The following is an 18,044-nucleotide window of genomic DNA, read 5'->3' as shown; positions in this document are numbered from 1 at the left end:
TAAACCTTTTTCAAAGAAAAAGGTCGACTTAGTTAATATAAGAAAGACAAATTTTTGCATTTCGCACTCAACTGTCATTATACAAATACAAAATAGTACATTCTTAGTTATAGTTCACATTGGATTTCACAAACAAATAATTCTTGTTTAAAAACGGTGACCAAAATAAACGTAGACAGATTTCTAAAACCAAAATATTGAACTTTTCATGTGCTAATATGTAATTTTTGTATATTTAAAGATATTTGTCCCGGTTTTATTTTCGCTCATTTTGCCCTTGATCGTTATCTGCGAGCAAATTTCAAATTTTTGCGAATTCAAATGTCTAGAATGATATCCTTTTACCAAAAAATTATGTAGGGATATTCAAAACGGAAGCCAAATCGTTTGCAAATGTGAAGGGACAAAAAAATGGGTCGAAAATGTCCCTGTATACGATTTGTTAGTAATATAAGTATTGATAATGTAAACAACACACAATTCAGAAAGGGAAAGAGCCAATCTTGTTTTAATAAGTATTTTATTTAAGTACATGTATAAAGGAATACATTGAATTAGATAAAACAGCAGACACCATACCTATATATTTTCACTCCTATAGACGTTTTATTATGTTCTATACAACACAAGAATAACAAATGTGGGTACTAATAGAAGCACAAATCATTTTACTACCTGATTATAAAAAAGTTGTCTAAAGTCAATTTGTTGGAAACAATGCAAATGTCTTTTTCTTTTTTTCTTTTTTAGAGAAGCTTATTTCTTCAGAAATTGTTTTCATAGAAAGAATCGCCTTCAATACTTCTATATCTTAGGCGTTTTCGCGTCTGTGTTTCTGACATATTTTTTTTTTTGACGGTAGACAATCCAGAATAAAGATGAATGCAAAGAGTGATCCAAGCAAGGCAATGCCGAGAAATCCGATACCCTTGGCTGTAGGCCGGTCCTCGTACACACTGATCTTTGACAGTTTGAATGCTGGAAAAGAGTAAAACTTGTTTTTATAATTATGAGATGTCTTTTTGATGAATAAGTTTGAATTTTGTTCGTAATATATCATATTTTTATTTTACTTCTCTTTAAGTATGACGATATTGCACAAGATATCAGTAATTTTGTTATTTAATTGATGTCATGGTTGGAAGCCATGTTCTATAATATGATATTTCTGAAGCAAACAGCATGCTTTTATTCTAGTTTTCCTTTGCCTTTATATCCGATCACACTATTGTTTGTTACCCAAAATTACTTTATAATATAACTGTAAAAAGCTGTCAAATATACTAATGTCTGTAGCTTCATCTTTGTCCTTGTTCTTGTCCTTTAACCTAGTTTTAATGTTAATAACATATTTATCTGTCTTCTCTTCACCATTTATCTAATGCTTCTTTTTAGTGAATTACCTAGACTGGTTTAAAAAAAGAAATTTGGCATCATATCTGCCTAATATTTTTAATCATTTTTCTACTCTACTGGCTTTGTAACTCTATATTGCATTTCATTGCATTTGTATCAGTTTGCATTAATGAATGTTCAAGCACATTCAAACATTACCATTAGTTCGCTCTGGATCTATAGTGAGTTCATTCTTTAATTTCTCTATAGTCATTGCAGAGACATTGGCGGTTACAGGTACCGGCGCTGCTAACGCTAATTTAAAATTTGTTCACATGAATTTCAATGTTTACATAAGTTTTATTCGTTTAAAATCTAAATATGACTCTAAGTTTTAAATGCAACACAGTTTTACATGCATATGACTTACATATTATATAAAAAGTAATGATTACAGTTTTACTTTTGCTTATAATTTATTTAAATTTATAATGATTTGAAAATATAAAAAACCCCACTCTTGAGAATATCAAACGTCATAAAGCTAGACATGTCTTTTACAGAACATAAGAATTAATTGATATCATTGATATTATTGCTGTTAATCATACCTTCCTTGTAACAAATAGCGCCATATACATCAGAAATGTTCGTGTAGCTACACGGATGCCATGTGTGTGTACCTGCGGTTGATTTCAGACAGTATTCTCCAGCTGGAGGGGGCGATGCAAACGAGGCTATAGATGGACTTCCGTTCCAGTTAGCAGGGGTTCCCTTAATGTTGTGTACACCAAACCATGCACCAGTTGACATGCCTGTTGTGCTAAATTTAAGGAATAATATTTATCATCATTTTATATCAGTATTTCAGCAATTTTCATTTGTTTTTGGGTTATAACATCAATTATTAATACAAAAATGCTATAAAATAAATTTTACATACAACAGGATTTTAACAGCAATGGTAATTTTTTTTTAAAAAGTCGATCTGTTATACACTTTACTAGAAGTTAACATATATGTGTCGTTCGCTATTTTTAGATACATTGAATTAAAAATAAATCATTATTTTATAATTTCTTTCACTTGGATAATGAAATGAATTAAGATATTGTGATTACATCAGATTTCCATTAGATGCATTACAAAAAACAAAAATATATTAGAAAAGATTTGTAATGTATTTAAAAATTATGTGAGCAGGATGAAGATAAATCTCAAACCCAGAAATGGTGCTCAAAAGATTCGTAAGAAACTCAAATTGAACGTCGTCGATCACCGGTGCCAGTTGTCCCCCTTCGCACTGACACTTGGTCATGGCGTCAGTCACTCTCCAGTTCTTGACGCCCCGTAGCGGTGCTGACGTCAACCAGTAACAGTGATTCCTGTGCTTTGAGTCTGCTGTGGAGGTCCAGGATAAACACTGTCCTGTATAATCTGTCATATTTTAAAAAACATTATTCGTGCATTTTTCTGAGTTTACTTTCTTCTTATTGATGCTTATGTTTGGATCTACTTATGACAAACGTTTCAATATTTCTTGTGCACAGTTTTTTTAATGGGAGTTTTACATTTATGGTCACTCTATAGGTTTTTACAAGCATTTAAACATCAGTTATATAGAGTTTGAAGCTTTTCAATATTGAAACTACTTTAATATTGAAATAATTCCTCCCTCATTAAACATCAAGATGGCAATGCATTCTTCCAAGATCTTCCTAAATGATTATGCCTAAATATCACAGTGTGAAATCATTCAAAAAGCCTGAAGTGTTTATTTTAGCAGAAACGTCGTAAAATATAAGCTATGTTACAATAATTTTGTTGTCTTTTCTCAGCGCTTTTTAAAACTCGATAGCTTATCTTATACACCATAATGTGAAACTGAAATGACGTTTTAATGGATGTGAAAAGTCCTGTTTGTTTATCATTTGTGCGCGAGTGTTAAGCTGATGTTAAGTATATTTTCTGATTTTGTTTATGCTGATGGGACAGGGATAAGTATTTGAAGTAGTTCACTAAATAGTGTAAAAATACTTAAATTGAATTGTTATAAACCATTTAGAAAACTTTGAAACACCCCCCCCCCTCAATATTCGTTACTGTAAAGAACGATATTCCTTCTATCATGTGAACTTTGAAGGATACCCCACATAAATGGTTTGGCTCACATAAGTAAAACGGTCTGCTTTCGTTGCAACAAAGCATGTCAGTAACGGTATTCTTGCAATCATGTATACTTCTAAGCAAACCTGACACGAAGGATTCAACATACAGTGGGAATGGTTTACCTTCGTTGTAACAAAGCATGTCAGTTGATGAATGTGTTGTACAGGATTTGTCCTGGGTTTCGCTTGGAATGTATATCGCATCACCAGGTTTTGCATTAATAACAGCACAGTTCTGTCCGGTTCCTCCATTAGGTTGATCTACGGGATAGTTTGTCATTGTATATATAAATCCATTATTATGGATCGGAGTTCCGTCAAAATTTACCCACGTGTCTTCCAATGCAATATCATTGGTTCCAATGAACGTGTCTGTTCTGAAAGACAGTCAGGTCAGAGCATTTATTATATAAACCATTTGAAACATTTTCATCAAAATATTAAAATACAAGTAAACCACACAAAATGCATTATGTTTCTAAATTAATGAATATTGAATTTACTCTATTCGCTTGTACTGCTTTATCAATAAGGGTTTATTTGCTTAAAAAGTATTTCAAATATTTCAGTCATTTTGTATAGTCATGTGATACAAATTAACATCCAATATTAATAATACAAGAAGCCTTGAAAAAACTACCTTAATTGCAATGCATGTATTTAGCAATGTAACTGTAGCTAGACGCAGTTAAAGCCCCAATTAACAAATAAATAAAGCAAACTATTCAGTGTTAGTTAAAAAGTCCAACTGGTGACCTCACCTTTCCTCAAATCCAACTACGTATTTATACTTAAAACCAAATTTTGGACAAGTTCTGTTCAGATTTGACTTAAAGGACACACAAAAGTAAAAAAAAAAATAATTAGATATTCATTTGCGTTACTGTAAAACCTCATCGAATTTGAAGATTTAGTTATGATAAAACGTGAGCTATACAATAGTAAAATAAAGCAAATGGACGAAATGTCACTGTTCTGTCAAATGTTAGAGTTATCTTTCTTTAATTATTGATTTTTCATTTTAGAACTCTCTTGTGTGTTTCGGTAAAATTGTCATTCGAAGCCCGCCATTTGTTTATGCGGTTGAACACCGCGCTCTGTATTTTTTGCTAAGTTTAGCCTACCACAGAGTAAGTAATGATTTAAAACTTGTTTATTATTCTGTAAAAAGATGATTTCAACATGTTTATAGCATTTACAGTAGCCATAATCAGTTTTATGTGTAATAATTGAAGCTTTCTTATTGGAGTGTTGTCGTCTGCAACAAATGTAAACATAGGCTTGTTTTGATTTGAACAACTTTCTGTGAATTATTTGCTAAACTTTATATTGATAGTTTTACAAGTTATCTTGAATGTTTTCTGATAGATTTGAGCTAATATTTGTGGTTAACTATATGTCCAAGTGTTATGCTGCAAAATTTTATTTCTATGGAAGCCCATAAGTGTCATAAGCTTTATGCATAGTGTTATTATTGATAACTATATATTAGCATCACTTAATAACGGTGTGTTAATTTATTTTATATGAAATTCAAAGTGTTTCATTGTATCCTTTGTTTATATTTCAGTCTTTTACCAAATCCAAATACACATACACATTGACAATCTTCCTGGGAGTTGTTGTTAATGTACTTGTAAGAGGTTAAACATTCTGTGCAAGACCGGACCAGGGCATCCTTACGCGACAGAACAGTCACGCAAAGATAACTTCTTGAAGAAGAGTTACGACCACGGTGAGAATCACCTAAACGTAAGCGTAAGTCTTCAATACCAAATTATATTCAGAGCTGCCCATTACTCTGTATAGATTTACATATCGTTCCCTAGAAGATATGAAGAACAAAATATTTCTTGGATACATAAACTTCGAAGTCTTTGAAAATAATTACAGTTTAATGAGTGTATGTAATTCATGTTTCGTTGGTCTTGTTTAAGAAGTTTCTAAAAAAAGACGCCAAGCAGACTACAAATCATTGGGTTTTACGATTATTTTTTTAAAGATACATTTTTCTTTTTAAAAATCATTGAATTGATCACAAGGAGTTGATAAAAGTAAATAAATTAGCGTTAATGTTTATAAGTTCGTTAGAGAAGTTAAGAGAATTGGGGTCTGACAAAATAATGAATATTTTGTGCATTCTATTCTTTTAAAGTTTCTGGAGTATTTCAATCAATCCATAAACTGGTTGAAAATGGACCACTTAGATTTCAAACTTGTTTGTTTCAACAGCGTTCTGAATCACAATTAGTAACAATGTCTAGGTCCGAAAAAAATCAATTTTATTGATTCTCCTGGTAAAGCTGCTTATTTTTACATACTTGCATAGCTTAATTCCATGATCATGAAATAAAATTCATAAAGAAAATAAAGAAACGATATTCCTGAGATGTTGCATCTTGTAAAGTTTCCTTTATATAAAATATACGAAAATTGTCATTTATGGCATTAGTTAAACTCCGGTTTATTTTAAATAAATGTGAATACAACGTTAACTTAAATTTTAAGATATTTGTTTTTCTGCATAATATATATGAATTATTACCATGCACTTTCATCCCAAATATCTAAAGTATCAAAAACGTTTGGCTTCATTCATAATGTTTAAGGCATACTCAAGGATTTCTCTATGAATTAGTAGATCGTTATTTTCAGTCCGATAACAAATGGTATCAATTTTATCTACATATTTTGGCATATACACAAAATATTTGTAAAATTAAGGAAAACAAAAGCTCCCATTGTATCTAATACATAACTCAATATATTCTACAGCTAGAAGTAAACAAAAGATTCATGCTTTTATTAAATTTTCAGATTTCACAGTCAGATGTAGATTACAAAACAGGTTGAAGACTCTCAGATAACTCCTGATAAATCTTAAGTTGAAGAACTAAATACTTTTTTTAGTTCACAAAAGTTTATATCTATTTCTGTTTCGATGATATATTATAGATGATAACTCACTTCATTAAAAATTGCAATTTCAGAGCAAAAGGGTAAAGAAAGAAGCCCCATGCCAATAAAAATAAAATATTACTTACAGTTTCTAATTTAATTTGCCGTTAAATTCTGTTTCTAGATATTAAAATTACTTTACTAGATGAAAAACCCACAAACACGAAAAACCGAATAATATAGATGATTACAGTATAAAACTTTTTTTGGATCATTTCTAGTGATATCGGGTTAAAACTTACGCGTCTGCTGGCCGTAAACTAAGCAGGTGGTTGTACTGTAATGAGTCTATGTACGGCGCCAGTCGTCCACCAGTCTTTAATCGACAGTAGTCGTCTGCCTCAAGAGTGTTCTTTGGAGTCAAACTTCTTATGAACGAGTAGCAATGCGTCCTGTATCTGCCATCTGCCGACGAAATCCATGCAAGGCAGCCATCTGTTTCTTCAAATTGCAGTCAAATGAGAGAGAGAGAGAGAGAGAGAGAGAGAGAGAAAGAGAGAAAGATCATTTTGCGAAAAACCAAGATTGTCTTCTTTTTTTGTCTTATTTCAGTAATTTAGTTGCAATTGTCATCATGATATAAGTCAGTCAGTCCTTACCTTTGATAAAAAAGTGCCATGGCCATATGAAGAGTAATTTATAGCAGATATTCATTTGATCCGCCTTATAAAAAAAAAAAAAAACTTTAATTGTATATTAAAAAGGAAAAATATGATAAGTCTGATAAATAATTAAAGAAAGTTTTTTTTAAATATTTTTAAAAGATCTGTAATTGACTTAACACCAACAATCTGTTTCCTTCTAAGTAAATTTAAACTATTTAAACCACTGCAACAGCCCAATTCCTGGCTTTTCATTTTCGCTTTTGACATTTTACATTAAGCATCGTTCAATGTTTGTGATTTAACATTTCACTAATACATATATCTTTTCATTATCCTGTCTTTGTTATGGTGTTAACGTTATAAATGCCGTAATGTTCTATATTACACTTTACAGACAGAATTATGTCTGCAAAACCGAAGAAGTTCTCTAGAAGTAATGTCACTACTGCTATTTAATCATGAACAATCACTGTAAAGTAACACCAGTTAGTTTCTTGATTTCTTATTCGGATCTAAAAAGCACAAGGCAAAATAATACTTATTTCTGATGATAAAATAATTCATTGAGCGTGAATATTTTTTATTTTACAAATAATTGGACTTAATGTTCTAGATACACAGATCTACCATTTTTTATTTAAGAATTCATTACACATTTTGTGTTTGATATAAATGATTTATAAAACTGTGAAATTAATTTAATTGAGCTCAACTTTATAAGAAAACTCTTTCATTTTTGCATTTTTGAACAACATTTAGACTCATGGTACTCTTGGCCTACTATGTTTTATTCTTCATTATTAAGTATTTACAAGCACGTTACGTTTTATTAATTGATTTAATTCAATAGTTTTGTGCATTCAATAGCTTGCAACGTGAATGTCAACTCTTAAAAAACAAGTACATTGAAAGGTTTTTCCTCATAAACCGATAAATGGAGTTTTGCTATGATAAAGCATTACTCTCATTATAATCAGTTTTTTAGTTTTAAGAAATTTACCTTTACATAATTAAGGTAGAGCTTATGAATAATAGTCTTAAATCTTTTTTAGAACACCATGGTATATTGAAAAATCCAAAAGTAAGAATTATAAACGGTTCAAGGTCTGATTGGAACTAATTACTTACCGTTTACTAGAATAAAAGTGTATTTTATTAATTTTCATGTAATCATTTTCAACTTTAGATTGAAAATTAGTAATAGACAAAAGCACAAATCCTTACCGCATAGGGACTCCTCACATAAAGCGCATCCAATGAAATGTTGCGTTTTTTAATTTTGTTACTTTATTTCGTAAATGAGAACAGATTTGAGCAGAAATGTAATGCATAACCTAAGCCGATATTCTTTGGCAAACATGATTTTTTCGTAAGAAAAGCAACAATCAACGTGTTCATAATGAAACGGAAGGGCACATAGAGAAATGTTTACTTGGCTTTCCTTTGACGTAGTGTTTCTTTTTATCTACTCAATGAAGAAAATTTATATATACGAACCGAATATTTCCGGACAACGATGGGATGATTTTTATTTAAAAAATCATCAAAGGCACATCTATTGAGTTTTGTTTTTGTCAAGTACAGATAATCAATATAAGTAAAATCCGTTTTCTGTTACTCCACCGTAATATAGATGAAGTAGTTTAAAGTAGGTCATAGAGAAGTTTGTTTAACTTAAATATGGAGGTGGAGTGTTTGGTGTGTTTTTTTACCTGTCAAGAGCTTACATCAAAGTCTTATCATATTTTCTGAAAAGGCCTTGTATCTAGAAAAGGCCTTATATGTGTAAAATTTGGGAATTTCATCTGACCTTCAGATTAATCTAGGCGAGACGGGAACTAAAATAATCATCAAATGAGGTCATCGTGCTAATATTATTTGTGTAGTAATACGGGTATTACCATTTATCCAAAATGTTTCGTTCTTTCTATGAGTAAGTGTTTGCAAATATAGTAGTGAAAGAACTGATATATAGATTTTATCTAAAATACCGATATTTGTTATTTGCATGAAGTGGAAAAACTGATTAACCATTATAATATTACATTTATATTTTTGAGAATTGTTGTAATCATAAATATAAGAATTCAATTTTATATTTTTATAACAACAAGCTGATTTATCTTATATAAAATGACTGAATTTTTTTTTTATTATTTAAATCATTGTATTCATAAATAAATTGAATTTCACATGTGAAATATATCTCATAATTTCCTGAGAAAGAACGTAATTTTAAAGTGAACCTTGAATTATATCATCTCGCTAATTATCCATTTTTTTTCATTATTACAGCATTCAGGTTAAATTTTCATTGATTTTTTTTTTTCATTTTCCGAATCCATTTTTTTAATCAGTGTATCTTATCATTATTAGAATATAAAACCAATTTACAAGTTTTTATTTAACGTAGTTTTATATAGTAAGTCCCGTTTCACCTTACTAGGTACTTAAGTGTCATGAAACAAAACCAAGTTAATTTCACTGCGAAAGCACTCGAACATATTTAATTGAATTTCCAAAGTATCAACCTTTTTGTTTTGCAAGAAGGCAATTCTATTACCTCGTTGAACGAGGTAAACTTACTTCTGCCCCTTCCTCATTCATTAGGATGCATCTAAAACCATTTTTAACAAGACCTTGGACTTTCAGTAGGTCTTAGCTACCTATTTCTTGCGTCAAAACAAGTTAAAAATTGCCCAAGTTTTAAGCGACGTATACACCGATTACGTAGTCTTAGCTCAAAAGCCTGACAAATCGGATTTCAAAGAGCAATGACAAAGTGGCTAGCAATGAAATTGCCAGGCATACGTAACATTACTGTTTGCCACAACTACCAAAAGTCCAAGCTCTTGTTAAAATGACTCAAAAGAAAAATTAAAATTTAACACTTGTATTTAACTTTTTATTTATCCTCTGAACATACCATAACCATTATTTTGAATAAATCTTGGACATTATATAGAAGCCATCCAAAGTGTTCTTGTAAAGCTCTCTCAGCTATACCACTACTTACATGACAGCAAGGGCACACAACTATAGATACAAAAGTGTTAAGGTAAATGATTTGTACTTATAATTGCAAAGTGAAAAGTGATTTTATTTAAAATTTTCAGAGACATTGAATTTTCAGTTATATTTCATAGAAATTGATGACGGGGATAATGTCATGTTTCAAACACATTGCGCCGAATATTACAATGACGTCACTTGAAATACATGTACCACTCCGCCATGTTAATCCCCCTAAATTTGTACCAGAACAAAATATTCTCTTTCTGTAATGGCTTACAAATATTATGAGGATTCCAATTCCAATTGGTTTCCCTTGATGTGGTAAGTATCAGATAATGCGTTAGGAGCGGTCTAATTAAACATGGACTACAAGAACTAGTTGTTCTTAATGACATTTTCTTCTTACTGGTAAAACTATGTCTAAATGACTTTCAGAAATCATTATATACATTGCATGAAATATTTTAATGCAGGATTTAATAACATGTTAACTTCCTTCTTTAACTTTTCAAAAAAAGAAAACGTCGTCCATGTAAAGTTAAAAACGCAAAATAATTTTTAGAAATACATGCAATTACTCTACGGTTGTTTTGAAGACATGATACATTCCTTATCATAGTTTACCTTGTATTTCAGAGACCTTAGTGAAGTTATATCTGATCGAAAACGGTGACCACGTTACATAAAGATGGTTTTCGATTTATTGTCATTATATGTAATTCATGAAGTTTTACGTGTATGTTAATATTGTAAGTACGGATGCTTTTAACCAGGCTTGGGGTAATGCTAAATGTAATGGTAATGCATTGCAATGCATTACATGTTTTCAAAGTAATGCTAGTAATGTGTAATGCCTCAAAATTAGCATTACAAGTAATGCTAATGTAATGCATTACTTTCCAAAATCTAGTGTAATGCTGGCATTACATGGCATTACTTTGCATTACTATGCATATTTATGCATGTTCACTTTAAAAAATGTGATGAATAAATGAATAGTTGAAATTGAATTTGATTAAATTTATTTTTAAAGAAGAAAGAAATAATTCTAATTAAGAAAAAAATGTTTTAATTGTACATGTTTTATTTAAAAATGGTTTTTTAAAATTCATTTTTGAATTGTTTATATTACTAAAGATAACAGCACAATTTCATAACATTTTTAAGAGTGTTGTTATTAAGAGTTTTTAATCATTTAAACAATTTACTCCAATTAGTTTGCACTTCAGTAAGAAATGTGTCAACAACACACTATGCCCCCAGGATAATCTAAGTATCAAAACAATCTATTGTTATAAGAAGTGCTAAACACCCCAATCCCCTTCCCTTCGCTATGTCACAATAGAATAGGAGACAGACATGCACCTTTAAAAGCAAAATGAATGCACTGTCCATCCATGATGAAAATCAATATCACTTCCAATATTATAACCCATTTGAAAATAATCTTACTTATTTTCTCTCTTTCTCTCTTTCTCTCTGTCTCTTTCTCTCTCTCTCTCTCTCTCTCTCTCTCTCTCTCTCTCTCTTGTATATTAATTACACTGTACATTAGTTTGGACTGATAGAAAATACAAGATTTATGTATTTAATCTATTATTGCACTCAATATATCCTAAGATAAAGATCGTCAAACAGTATTTTTCAGCCCAAGCTTTGACTGCTCCTGCAAAACATTTATTTAGTATAGCCCGGAAGATGGATGCATTTAAAAGATGAACCCTTTGAAACTTCGATCATAAGTGCAACAGCAATCTTTTGTCTTAAAGTGTCCTCCGTAAAAAGAAATACGATTAAAATATATTAAGAAATATAAATGGGAAAAATTATCTGTTTGTAAATTAATAAAATTAAGTGTCCAAAATTATAAAGATTTGTGTAATCTGGGGATATATTTATATTTGGCTTTTAAAAACCGCAACATTATTTCATAAATTGTTTTTTGTTACGCATGTTATCCTGTGTCTTTATTTCATATCTGATATTGTATCATGCCAAATGTCTATAAATATCATTTTACTTATGCAATATGTTGTTCATATTGCCACAATATGATTATAAAGAATGACTCTTGTTTATTCATTGAATTTGAACCTGATACTGAGCATGAGGCTGTAGATATGTTAAAGAGTGTTGTATATTTGAAACATTTGCAAAAACTCTTTATTAGCTTTACTTAAAAAAAAGTAATGGTAATGGTAATGCATTACTTTACTCATGTAATGGTAATGTAATGCATTACTTCAAGAAAATCAAGTAATGGTAATGGTAATTTAATGCCCAAATTCATGAAGTAATGGTAATGTAATGCATTACTTTACAATGTAATTCGCCCCAAGCCTGCTTTTAACCAAAATAAAAGCCGTAAATGAAAGATACGTTTAACTGTGTTCTATACACCACAACATAAGAACCACGAATTGAGTACTAAAAGAAACACAATTCAATAATAGATCTGATTTGAAAGTATTTTTGCAGACAATTTTTTGGTCATCAATGCAATTGTCTTCTTTGAAAAAGGTTTGGTCGTTTAAAAACTTTTGTATACAAACAGAATCGTCATTGAAACGTCTCAAATGTTTGTTGCGTCTGTTTTTCGGGAACACAAATTTTCTAAACGTTGACAATCCAGTACTATGATGAATGCGAAGAATGATCCAAGCAAGACAACACCAAGAATGCCGATACCCTTGGCTGTAGGCCGGTCCTCGTACACACTGATCTTTGACAGTTTGAATGCTGGAAAGAAATGAAAATTGTTTTATAATTACATTGTATGTGTGATTTTCTTATAAAATTGTTTAACTTTTGTGATAAATCACTTCTTTACCTTAGTTCTTCTTGAGCATATCCTTAATTTTACAAGCATTCACTTATTTATTAAAAAAAATCAGGTTATCATTAAAATATTTTTTTCAAGTACGTTATCTCCATTGTTATCATTGTATATATAAATAATCGTTTTGTGAACATTTAACACCATTCGGAAATTTTAGAGCCTACGAATTAAATGTTTCATACATGAAATCATGCAGGAAGCAAATATGCATTCAATCAATGTTTTTAAAAAAATCCTTATCATTGATATTGCCATCGGTAAATAAAAATGTTTCCTTTATTTTTTCCAGCACTTCATTTCTTTGTATCTTAAACTATTTTATTAAAATATTTGAACTTTACTTTCAAAATTCTATTTTCCGTATGAGCGTTGTGATCTTTCAACATAGTTTTAGGGTTTATCGGTCTTTTCTTTCCCATAATTTTTTTTGCTTATACATGTAGAGGCTCGTTCGTAAATGAATAAAGCATCATCTCTTCTGAAGATTATTAGATCTGATGTCAACCAGTATCGCGCAAATCATATTTTGTATATTTAAGGTAAAAAAAAATTACCATAAAATTAAAAACTTCCAATAGTTTTGTAAATAGCTCATCTTAAGGAGATTAATTAAGTCCAAAAATGGATACGCCCATCGATTCTTCTACATTTAAAAAATGTCGATCATTCATACGACTTTTTTACCATTTGCTCAGCATCAGTGAATTTCGTTTTACTATATTTGTATCTTTTTGACAACTGTACAAGCACATCTTATAATTACCGTTGGTTTCCTTTGGATCTATAGTGAGTTCCTTCTTCATTTCCTCTATAGACATTGCAGACACATTGGAGGTTTTAGGTACGGGTGCTGCTAGCCCAAATTTCAAATTTGTTCGAATGAATTCCAGTTATAATAGTTTAAACGTTTACATTTATGCACGATTTAGAAAACAATACAAAATGATTTACATAAGCAAAAAACAAATATCATATATGTTTTGATTATTATTAAAAAATAATATTGAAGTCTTACATTTGTTTACAGCCCTTTTTTCGTTTATTTCAAAATCATATATTTTAAACATATAAGAAAACACGTTTGAAAACAATTGAATATCATAAAGCGTCAAATGCATTTTACAGATTTTAAGAAATAGTTGATATTCTTATCTGTATCTCATACCTTGCTTGTAACAAATAGCGCCATATACAACTGTAATGTCAGTGTAGCTACACGGTTGCCATGTTTGTGCACCATCGATAGACACCATAAAACAGTATTCTCCAGCAGGAGGGGGCGATGCAAACGAGGCTATAGATGGATTTCCGTTCCAGTTGGCAGGAGTTCCCTTGATGTTATGTACACCAAACCATGCACCAGTTGACATGCCTGTTGTGCTATATTTTAAGGAATAAACGGTTTTAAATAAAGTTATAAGTTTATATTTACTTAGTATTTTGGCAATTCAAAGCAGTTTTTGCGTCTTAGTGTTGATTTGAAATAGGGAAATGCTATCATGTCAATAGTTTACACATCCTTACTTTAAAAAAAGCGTCCATTATTCTCTTTAGCAGTCTTAGCATGACATTGATAGAAATTAAAATACACGCATTTAAAATTTAGTTATTTATTTAAGGCAGATTCGATTTTAAAATATGGAACATATTATGCGATTGAAATTTGAAAAGCACTTGAACATGAATGTTGAATTAAAACAAATCCGTTTACATACATTAGACGTCCATTAGATGCATTACAATTTTTTCAAAAATATTGTTTCCTATCAAAAATATGAAAATGAGACTTAACCGTTTACATAACTGGTCACAAACCCTGATATAGTGCTCAAAAAATTTGTAAGAAACGAAAATTGAACGTCGTCGATCACCGGTGCCAGTTGTCCCCCCTCGCACTGACACTTGGTCATGGCGTCAGTCACTCTCCAGTCAGTGGCGCCCCCTGGCGGTGTTGACGTCAGCCAATAGCAGTGACTTCTGTACTGTGAGTTTGCGGTGGAAGTCCAGGACAAGCACTGTCCTGTATAATCTGTACAGATTTATTTAACAAAATATGCTGGATTGTTTATTTATAACTTTTCGTGAGATATACGGGGTGATAATCGGGAATTCTGTTCCTAACCAAATATGATTTTTGCCAAATGAAGACATGTTGTCAAAAATACTTTAAATGTATGATTGATTTAAGCTACATTTAACACCATCAAAAGTTTAAAAGTTTAAGAAGCAGATGTTGAGATGCTAGCCATTATTTTTTTTTTGTCTACACAAGAAGGCATTACAACATCCAACCCTTTTAAGCAGGAAACATATCACACAAGTCTCACCTTCTCTGTAACACAACATGTCGGTAGATAAGGATGAAGTACAGGATCGGTCTTGAGTTTGGTTAGTAGTGTAGATCGAATTTCCAGGTTTCGGATTGATGATTGCACAGTTCTGGCTGGTTAATCCGTTGGGCTGAGAAACCGGATAGTTCGTCATCGTATAGAGAAATCCGTTTCCGGAAATAGATGTTCCGTCGAAATTCACCCACGTGTCTTCTTCTGCAATGTCGTTAGTTCCAATGAACGTGTCTGTTCTGTGAAAGAGAATAATTAACAAATTTACAATACATGTACGTCCAGTCATTCTAGCTAAAAAAAAATCGCTTAACCTCTAAGGGTTTGCAACAAAAGGTTTTTTGGTATATTTCAGCCTATTGACGTATTCTAGATCTATTGATCATTTTAAAATCATATTAAAAAATCGACAGAAATTGATCGGCTTTTCCGCGATTGTTTTTGAAGGAACGAATGATCAGTTTTTATTTACACAATCTGAATTCATTGTGTGTAGTTATGTAAAAGGACTTCTTGTTTCCATTTGTTAAAGAACGCATTCCATGAATCCAATCTGCATTATCATAATTAAATTACGGTGACATGGGACTAAGTATAACGAACAAGAGGTTTATATGGCTCTCTTACATACTTATGGAAGATAAAATGTTCTAGATTTTAAAAAAAAATCCCCAGATTATCGAGTAAATAACGAATTTGGAATGGTTTAGAAGCACTACAGAATTTGGACCCTTTGCTTTTGCTTCTTCAATATATTAAAAAACAATTGCTCTTACAATTAACATGGAACTTACTCTTAATTATAGAAGTTGCAATTCGTATCTATAATTGCATAATTTGGATAAGAGAATACTGTTACACAAGCTGAACAACACGTCTGTCTAACCGAGTGGAAGCATGTGTAATATTTACTAGATCATACATCTGATCTTGACGTATAAAATTGATCTATTTCAACCTAAATATACATATGTATTGAATAATCAATTACATTTAGTATTTGTTTTGTTTAAAACCAAAAAACCCAAACAGACAAACAAACAAAACAAAAACAAAAACAAAAACAAAATAAAATAGAATAATTATGTTGATCAAGCATATTTTAGATTGTTGTATATCTAAATATACAGAAAATAATATGTCTTTTTTCGTTTAAAAAATCTGACGTAGAAAACAAAGTTAAAGCCATAATGCATCTTAAATGGTGTAAATATATTTCCGCTGTATAAAACATACCTGCAACCAAAGCATCTTTTCTAAACAAGAAATTAAGGGATATATCATTATGGCAAATAACAGAAATGTTTAATATTTTAATTAATCAAAATTGCCATAAAGAACTTTTTTTCTTTGAAAATCACATTAATTATCATATACAGAGTGTATATTCTTTCAAATAAGTAGTACCTGGTAGAATTAACTGCAAACTAGGTTAAAACTTACGCGTCCGCTGGCCGTAAACTAAGCAGGTGATTGTACTGGAATGAATCTATGTACGGCGCGAGGCGTCCGCCATTAGCAATCCTGGCACAATAGTCGTCTGCTGCAAAGGTGCCAATTAAATAGGAGCTTCTTTCGAACCAGTAACAATGTCTCCGGTATCTACCATCTTCTATAGAAATCCATTCCAAGCAGCCTGGTGTTTCTTTAGAAATATCGAATTTCAAGTATTTGGCGTTCTGTCATCCTCCAGATTTCACCGAAATTTTCGAGTTGCTGATTTCATTTTAATTTACAGTTCATGTAAATGTCATGTTGTAAATTTTTTACCGGGTGGTAGTAAATACAATATTTAATTTGTCATGTAAATTTTGTGTTGACTGCTACCCGGATTCAAAATTTACAACATGACATAAACACCATCCTTGAGGGTGTGTAACATTTTGATTTAAATTGACGAATCATTACAAAATAAATATCTTATAGACTTAAGATTTTTTGTGGATGTTGTAGCCTGGTGGAGCAGAAATATGTATACTAGTATACGTATGTACATGAAATTGAATTGGCAGTGAACTCTATACCACCGGATAAATGAGAGTACAACGCATAATTACTCTTTAGCTTATTAATCAAACTTAAAAAGAATAATTAATAAATTAATTCGGTCTTGCATCCCAAAGAGAGAGAGAGAGATAGAGAGAAAGAAAGAGAGAGAGAGAGGACTTATAAAAAGATAAACTTACGCTAAAAACTTTTTAACAAAATCTTACCTTTAACGAAAAAAGCAACTATTAAAAATAAGTTGTAGCAGGAATTCATTTCTTGTGCGTTGTTCAAAAGATTCACTTTCTCATATCACCTTTCTTAAACGAAACACAGTAAAACCTCTAACAATAATGTTATATCAGTTTTTCTATTTAACAATCTATTCATTACTTCATTTGAATTATTTAAATAATCAATTAGTGTACCATTGAGTTGTTTGCGTCTTATATTTACTACTCTGTGTAACAGAAGTTAACGGATGATGGTCAAAACCTAGCGGTTATTTCTTTAATTCTAAAGGGTTTGTTGTTTATTCATTACTACGTATGTGTACCATGTTTATACATCACATTCCTCATAAGAATCAATGACTTAGAAACTCTTGGATAATAACTTAATTCACGTGTATATGCAAGTGTCCTTCGTTATTTCTTGTCCTCTTCGTTTCTTGTGGAGCATCGGGCTACTACAGTCGCTCTCCATATACAAGACTGCCATCGTGTTTTTAATAAAACGAAACAAAATGAAAACTACTTATATTGTATTTTTGTAGAAATGTATTTATGTAGAATAT

The 18,044-nt window shown here is 30.9% G+C and overlaps 1 protein-coding gene and 1 long non-coding RNA gene across 4 annotated transcripts; one reads left to right on the top strand and one right to left on the bottom strand.

The window, feature by feature from the left end:
• Positions 1–593: 593 nt before the first annotated feature.
• Positions 594–17,815, bottom strand: LOC105330201 (uncharacterized). 3 transcript variants are annotated; one of them, XM_066068418.1, is made up of 7 exons: positions 17,476–17,815; positions 16,706–16,907; positions 15,248–15,501; positions 2,559–2,772; positions 1,947–2,158; positions 1,555–1,650; positions 594–978 (listed from the first exon to the last, which is right to left on the bottom strand). In XM_066068418.1, exons 1-7 carry the CDS (start codon positions 17,522–17,524, stop codon positions 812–814), a joined length of 1,194 nt encoding a protein of 397 aa, XP_065924490.1. In that variant the 5' UTR covers positions 17,525–17,815; the 3' UTR covers positions 594–811. The 3 variants fall into 3 exon arrangements, with proteins under 3 accessions (XP_065924490.1, XP_065924491.1, XP_034329360.2); XM_034473469.2 differs by lacking the exons at positions 594–978; positions 1,555–1,650; positions 1,947–2,158; positions 2,559–2,772 and adding exons at positions 11,968–12,820; positions 13,684–13,770; positions 14,086–14,300; positions 14,736–14,949 and having other exon boundaries at positions 17,476–17,598; XM_066068419.1 differs by lacking the exons at positions 594–978; positions 1,555–1,650; positions 1,947–2,158; positions 2,559–2,772 and adding exons at positions 11,946–12,820; positions 14,086–14,300; positions 14,736–14,949 and having other exon boundaries at positions 17,476–17,614.
• Positions 4,522–5,405, top strand: LOC136270489 (uncharacterized). Its single transcript, XR_010708235.1, has 2 exons — positions 4,522–4,633; positions 5,074–5,405. It is a non-coding gene; the product is annotated as an uncharacterized lncRNA (long non-coding RNA).
• Positions 17,816–18,044: the final 229 nt, after the last annotated feature.

Source organism: Magallana gigas, chromosome 8, assembly GCF_963853765.1.
Source record: "Magallana gigas chromosome 8, xbMagGiga1.1, whole genome shotgun sequence".
Classification (NCBI taxonomy): domain Eukaryota; kingdom Metazoa; phylum Mollusca; class Bivalvia; order Ostreida; family Ostreidae; genus Magallana; species Magallana gigas.
The sequence above is the reverse complement of the archived record's forward strand: the minus strand, read 5'-3'. Positions and strand labels throughout refer to the sequence as shown.

Coding starts and splice junctions, on each gene's coding strand:
- LOC105330201 (XM_066068418.1), bottom strand. CDS start 17,524: ATGAATTCCTGCTACAACTTATTTTTAATAGTTGCTTTTTTCGTTAAA. Junction 15,502..16,705: donor AGTTTACGGCCAGCGGACGC/GTAAGTTTTAAC, acceptor TCTCTTTCACAG/AACAGACACGTTCATTGGAA. Junction 1,651..1,946: donor CGCTATTTGTTACAAGGAAG/GTATGATTAACA, acceptor ATTTTAAATTAG/CGTTAGCAGCGCCGGTACCT.